The sequence below is a fragment of the Passer montanus genome, unplaced genomic scaffold, assembly GCF_014805655.1.
Source record: "Passer montanus isolate IOZ18808 unplaced genomic scaffold, ASM1480565v1 scaffold805, whole genome shotgun sequence".
NCBI lineage: Eukaryota > Metazoa > Chordata > Aves > Passeriformes > Passeridae > Passer > Passer montanus.
Genome location: NW_024373313.1, coordinates 1,392 through 7,866, shown reverse-complemented (window position 1 = coordinate 7,866; position 6,475 = coordinate 1,392). Strand labels below are relative to the sequence as shown.

The 6,475-nt window shown below is 57.1% G+C and overlaps 1 protein-coding gene and 1 long non-coding RNA gene across 2 annotated transcripts; both read right to left on the bottom strand.

Moving 5' to 3' along the window:
* Positions 1–770: 770 nt before the first annotated feature.
* LOC120513415 (zinc finger protein 154-like) lies at positions 771–2,719 on the bottom strand. The gene is made up of 2 exons (XM_039732854.1): positions 2,584–2,719; positions 771–2,044 (listed from the first exon to the last, which is right to left on the bottom strand). The coding sequence occupies exons 1-2, from the start codon at positions 2,717–2,719 to the stop codon at positions 1,437–1,439; spliced, it is 744 nt and encodes a 247-aa protein (XP_039588788.1). The 3' UTR covers positions 771–1,436.
* A 1,364-nt stretch (positions 2,720–4,083) lies between these two features.
* On the bottom strand, positions 4,084–6,170 carry LOC120513416. The gene is made up of 2 exons (XR_005630271.1): positions 4,866–6,170; positions 4,084–4,406 (listed from the first exon to the last, which is right to left on the bottom strand). It is a non-coding gene; the product is annotated as an uncharacterized LOC120513416 (long non-coding RNA).
* Between the last annotated feature and the right edge of the window lie 305 nt (positions 6,171–6,475).

Below are 6,475 nucleotides of genomic sequence, written 5' to 3'. Positions count from 1 at the left end.
TGGGACCACACTGGGGGCAACTGGGAGTGAGTGGGATCCTGCTGGGAGGGACTGGGATCATCTGGGGAGTGGCTGGGACTGGAGCATGGGCAACTGGGTTCAACTGGGACCATACTGGGAGTGTGTGTAACCATAGTGGAGTGATGGAAGCACACTGGGAACAGCTGGACCCGTGCTGGGAGCGACTGGGATCACTCTGAGGGTGACTGGAAACAGGCTGGGATTGACTGGGAGCAACTGGAATGGTGCTGAAAGCAACTGGGAAGAAGTGGGAGTGACTGGGAACAAGCTGGAAGCAACTGGGATAAACTGGGAGAGGCAGGGAGTCCCTGGGATCATACTGGAGGCTACTGGGGTCATGCTGGCATGGACAGGGAGCACCTGGGATCACACTGGGGGCACTGGGAGTGTCTGGCAGCAACTGGGATTAGAGTGCAGGTGACTGGGATCATACTGGGAGTGGCTCCAACCATACTGGGATTACAGTGGGTGTGATTGGACCCTGACTGGGGCTTACTGGGAGCTGCCAGGCCCATGCTGGGGCCAAGTGGGGACATAATGAGAGGAACTGGGAGGGGGAAAAGGGGGCGAGGAAAGGGCGGAACCGTGAGGGGAAAGGGGGCAAGGAAAGAGCGGAACCGTGAGGGGAAAGGGGGCAAGGAAAGGGCGGGAACCGTGAGGGGAAAGGGGGCGAGGAAAGGGCGGAACCGTGAGGGGAAAGGGGGCAAGGAAAGGGCGGAACCGTGAGGGGAAAGGGGGCGAAAAAAGGGCGGAACCGTGAGGGGAAAGGGGGCAAGGAAAGGGCGGAACCGTGAGGGGAAAGGGGGCAAGGAAAGGGCGGAACCGTGAGGGGAAAGGGGCGGGCTCAGGCCAAGGGCGGCAACTGTGAGGGGACACTCTGGGAGGCGGCACTCTGCAAACACAACTGCACGGGACTGAGCATGGACGGGAGAGAAAGCAGTAAGTCTGAGAGTTTTATTTGCTATCAAATACATCTCACAACCCTAGCCCCACGCAATCCCCATCCCACCGCTCCAAATTGGGATCCCACCTCTGCCAATCTGCTTTGAACCCCATCTCGCCCTCTCTGCTGTGGAGTCGACACCCTTTGGAGTTGGATTTAGACTTTTTGAGCTCGGAACAAGCAATCTCAGGTGGCGTTGAGCCTTTGTTCAACAATTCCCTTGTTTTCAGTGGGACTGAGGTGTTCTGAAGCAACTGGTCGATACCTCCTGGCTTTGGACTACATAGAGTTTGAGAAGAGAAAAAAACATTAAGGCCAAACTAAAAAGTGGAGCAGCCAGGTGTGCTCCCATCATGGATCACAGGGAATGTGGGTCAGCAGGGCTGTGCCCAGCGTGGGTCCTGCAGTGGGGGATGGAGCTGGAGCAGCGCACAAAGCTCTTCCCGCACTCGGGGCACTCGCAGGGCTTCCCTCACCGGTGCCTCCGTTGGTGTCGGATCAAGTGAGAGCTGCGGGAGAAGCTCTTCCCACACTCCCCACACTCGTAGGGCCTCTCCCCAGTGTGGATGCGCTGGTGGGTGACGAGGTTGGAGTTGTACCTGAATCCCTTCCCGCAGTCGGGGCACCTGAAGGGCCTCTCCTCTGTGTGAATGCGATAGTGCCGGAGGAGATGGGAGCTGGTCTGAAACCTCTTCCTGCATTTATCACACTCGTAGGGCCTCTCCCCAGTGTGCATGCGGCGGTGCCTGACGAGGTGGGAGTTGCGCTTGAATCCCTTCCCGCAGTCGAGGCACCTGAAGGGCCTCTCCTCTGTGTGAGTCTGATAGTGCACGAGGAGACTGGAGCTGGTCTGAAACCTCTTCCTGCATTTATCACACTCGTAGGGCCTCTCCCCAGTGTGGATCCTCTGGTGCTTGATCAGACTGGAGCTATGTCTGAAGCTCTTCCCACACTCCCCACACTCGTAGGGCCTCTCCCCAGTGTGGATCCTCTGGTGCTTGATCAGACAGGAGCTCTGTCTGAAGCTCTTCCCACACTCCCCACACTCGTAGGGCCTCTCCCCAGTGTGGATATTCAGCCCTAAAAAGCCTCCCAGGAATTCCCCGTCCCTGCTCCCTCCCCTCTGCTGTTGGGGTTCCCCCTGTCCCAGCTGCTGGGGTCACGCTGGCATTGGGGTCCCCCTTGTCCTCGGTGCCCGCCCTCCCCAGGCTGCTGGCAGTGCCAGCAATGCCAAAAGCTGCCCCCTCTTCGCTCTGCCCATTCAGGGGTGCCGGGGCTTTTTGGGCTCCCTTTTGGGCTCCCTTCTCCCCTCATGCTCTGCTCCGGGCTGCAGGGGCTCCAAGGAGTCCCCCCTGCCCCTCTCCAGCCTCTGCAGGCTCCCGCCCATGGCGGCGCTCCCCCCTCTCTGGGCTCCCCACTTTGGGCTCCTGGGGGACACAGGGCTCTGCTCCTCCAGGCTGCCTCTGCCGCCAGCCGCCACCGCCACCCCCCGATGTCCCCCCGAGGGGCCTTTTCCGCTCAGCCTCGCACTTCTTCATTCTCCAAACATCCCCCCAAAAAACCCACCCCAGCCCAGGGACCCCCGGGATATCTGGGCCGAGCTCCCCCTCCCCGCTCACCTGCGCCATGGGGGGCGATGATCCCACAGGTGGGGGCTGCGAATGCACGGAGGGCTCGGCCGCGTGCTTCCTCCTGCTCAGCCTGGACCCGCCTTTGGCCCTCCTCCTCCTCTTCCTCCCGCTCCTCCTCCGCCATCCCCCCGCCTCCTCCTTCTCCCTCACCCCACCTCCTTCTCCTCTTCCACCCCTCCTCCTCCTTCTCCCCTCCCCTTCCATCCCTCCTCCTTCTCCTCCCTGTCCCCGCCTCCTTGCTATTTTCCCAGCCCTTCTCGCCCTCCTCTTTCCCGCCTCTTCCATTCCATCCCAGTTTGTCCAGTCTCGGTCCATGTGATCCCGGTGTCTTGGATCCTAATCCATATAAACTGAGACCAGTTCATCCCAGTCTGTGTGGTCCCACTCTATAGGATCCCAATCCACAGCGTCCCAGTCCATACAGTCCCATATTTTATCCCAGTCCATAGGATCCCAGTTCCATAGGATCCCAGTCCATAGGATCCCAGTCTATGTTATCCCAGTCCAGTTTATCCCAGTCCATAGCATCCCAGTCCGGGTTGTCCCAGTCCAGTTTAACCCAGTCCACAGGATCCCAGTATCGCATCCCAGTCCGGGTTATCCCAGTCCATAGGATCCCAGTCCATCGCATCCCAGTCCGGGTTATCCCAGTCCATAGGATCCCAGTCCATCGCATCCCAGTCAGGGTTATCCCAGTCCAGTTTATCCCAGTTGCATATAATCCCAGTGCAGTTTATCCCAGTTCCATAGGATCCATGTCCAGTTTATCCCAGTTGCATAAGATCCCAGTCCAGTTTATCCCAGTTCCATAGGATCCATGTCCAGTTTATCCCAGTTCCGTAGGATCCCAGTTCCATAGGATCCCAGTCCAGTTTATCCCAGTCCAGTTTATCCCAGTGCATAGGATCCCAGTTCCATAGGATCCCAGTCCAGTTTATCCCAGTCCAGTTTATCCCAGTTCCATAGGATCCCAGTCCAGTTTATCCCAGTGCATAGGATCCCAGTTCCATAGGATCCCAGTCCATAGGATCCCAGTCTATGTTATCCCAGTCCAGTTTATCCCAGTCCATAGCATCCCAGTCCGGGTTGTCCCAGTCCAGTTTAACCCAGTCCACAGGATCCCAGTTCCATAGGATCCCAGTTCCATAGGATCCCAGTCCAGTTTATCCCAGTTCCATATAATCCCAGTCCGGGTTATCCCAGTCTGGGTTATCCCAGTCTGGGTTATCCCAGTCCATGGGATCCCAGTCCAGTTTATCCCAGTCCGTAGCATCCCAGCCTCTCAGGCATCATGGGCAACTGGGATAACTGGGAGTGGGGTAATGGGGGGAACTGGGGGAACTGGGTTAATGGGAAGAGTGGGGTAATGGGGAACTGGGATTCCAGGGGGAATTGGGATAATGGGGGGAACTTCAGTGGCAGGAGTGACCCCCACAGCCCCCGAGCAGGCCAAGCAGACCCCGAGCCCGTCTCGGCCATCCCTGCTTGTTCACTTTCAGAACACGTAATTCCTTTATCACAAGACCTCTGTCAATTCTCATCTCCCGCCTTCGCGCGGCTCGCACCCCCCGCCCCCGAACAGAACTCGCGCTCGGTCTCATTCCCGGAACGCAAGGAAAATTCCGAACATATTTCCCGACACGGCAAGAGTTCCTTTCTTCCCAGAGGGAGCGGCGAAGGACTGCTCTCAACTGCAGAGACGCTGAGAGGGCCGGCAGAAAGCGGGGACGCGGCCCCAGCTGGAAGCTGCTCCGGTTCGCAGCCTCCGGAGGAGCCGACACCGGAATCGTTCCCGAGAAAAGCACCGGGCGCTGCGGAAGGGAAGGAACTCTCAGGGGAGCCCGACACTGCCACGGAAAAGGACGGTGACTCGGGAGGCATTGCTTGGATTTCAAGGGTCTGAGCAAGGTACTTTGTTCTGTTGTTTGGAAATGTCTGTGTTACAGTCAGTTTGTTTAAAACACTCTAACAAAGCCCGGGAAACAGGCACGAGTCTGCTCCCTGTCTCGTCCTTTTGGAGAGAGAACAGATTATAGATTTTTCTAGCTCATTTGATCCCAAAAAACAAAGGTAAAAGCAGACTGCAAGTCTATATTTTGAGTGTTTGCTTTTACCCAGACTATTAAGATTTTCAGTTTATTTTTTGAGATATCTGAACGTCCTTTATCCTGTAATATTTTCTCAAGCCGGTAAAAAACGTCCCATTCTGTTTTAGATAAATGATTTCCCATTTTCGTCACCCAGGAAGCCCCCAGAAAAAGTTTACTTACAAAGACATTAGATGCAGACAAAGAGGGGATGATACATTCCTCCTGTTTAACAACCTGGGCCTCCGCTGCCCGAGTTTTTCCAAGATTTCCTTTTCTATCCTAGTCTCACGTTCTGCTCACAGAGGGGCAGCGCTTGGCGTGGCCGTTTATACACAGACACGAGCGGAACGGGGCCACGCCTGAACAGCGCCGTGAGCTGTTCATTTCAGCAGCATCAGCCCCAGTGCAGGGCTCTGGCAATGCATCCATGCCAGCAGCTCGCTGTCCACACAGCAGCCCCAGGAAACTTCATGTCTCAACACACTCTAAGACAGTCTCAGGCCCAGTTTCAGCCAATTACATCGAGCAAAAGCATATTGACAGTAGTTCTGTCCAGCCACATGGAGCTTTGGTTAAAACAGTAGCAGCTTTTTCTCTCATACGATGGCTCATTTCTAAGCAACAAAGCACAGAGCCCCATTGATATTTAACCTTCTAAATATTCAATAAAATAGACTTTTTGCAAGTTAGAAAGTCAAACTACACAGCTTTATTGTTCTAGTTCTCATGTCTTCACTACTGCCAATATATCTTTTCTGCTGCTTTAGCATTTCACTATCCTTACTGTCTCTGAGGCCTTTCTTTTTCCCAACTGTCCTAAAATCCTCGAATCCCATGGATTCCCACAATTGCCCCTCTCAGGCCAAGGGCGGAACCACACTGGGAGTGAGTAGGACTATGCTAGGGGTAGCTGGGAGAACTGGGAACACACTGGATCAAACTGGGAGCAACTGGGATCTTCCTGGCAGCAAGTTGCGTCATCATAGGGAACCACTGGGAGTGACAGGGCTCATACTGGGAGAAACCACTGCCGGCTCTGGGACCCCCAAAAACACCTCCCGGGGACCCCCCGATGTCCCCCCGAGGGCCATCTGCGGCTGGGCTTGGGAGCCCTGCCAGCTGCAAACATCCCCCGAAAAAACCCCAAAGCCAGGGACCCCCCGGGATCTTTGGGCCGAGCTCCCCCTCCCCGGGCACCTGCGGGATGGGGGGCGATGCTCCCGGGGCTGCGGCGGCTTCAGGGAGCGCCAGGGCCACCAGATTCTCCCTCTGCTCTTCTGCTGCTGCTGCTGCTCCTGCTGCTCGGCCTCTTCCTCCCTCCCTCCTCCTCCTCCTGCCCCGTTCCCGAAGGCCGAACCGTGAGGGGAAAGGGGGCAAGGAAAGGGCCGGAACCGTGAGGGGAAAGGGGGCGAGGAAAGGGCGGAACCGTGAGGGGAAAGGGGGCGAGGAAAGGGCGGAACCGTGAGGGGAAAGGGGGCAAGGAAAGGGCGGGAACCGTGAGGGGAAAGGGGGCAAGGAAAGGGCCGGAACCGTGAGGGGAAAGGGGGCGAGGAAAGGGCGGAACCGTGAGGGGAAAGGGGGCAAGGAAAGGGGGGAACCGTGAGGGGAAAGGGGCAAGGAAAGGGCGGAACCGTGAGGGGAAAGGGGGCAAGGAAAGGGCGGGAACCGTGAGGGGAAAGGGGGCAAGGAAAGGGGGGGAACCGTGAGGGGAAAGGGGCGGGCAAGGAAAGGGCCGAACCGTGAGGGGAAAGGGGGCGAGGAAAGGGCGGAACCGTGAGGGGAAAGGGGGC

Bases quoted from the DNA above. Each gene is read 5' to 3' on its own strand.
- LOC120513415 (XM_039732854.1), bottom strand. From the start codon at position 2,719: ATGGCGGAGGAGGAGCGGGAGGAAGAGGAGGAGGAGGGCCAAAGGCGG. The intron at 2,045-2,583 runs GTGAGCGGGGAG...GAGGCTTTTTAG, and splicing joins CATCGCCCCCCATGGCGCAG to GGCTGAATATCCACACTGGG.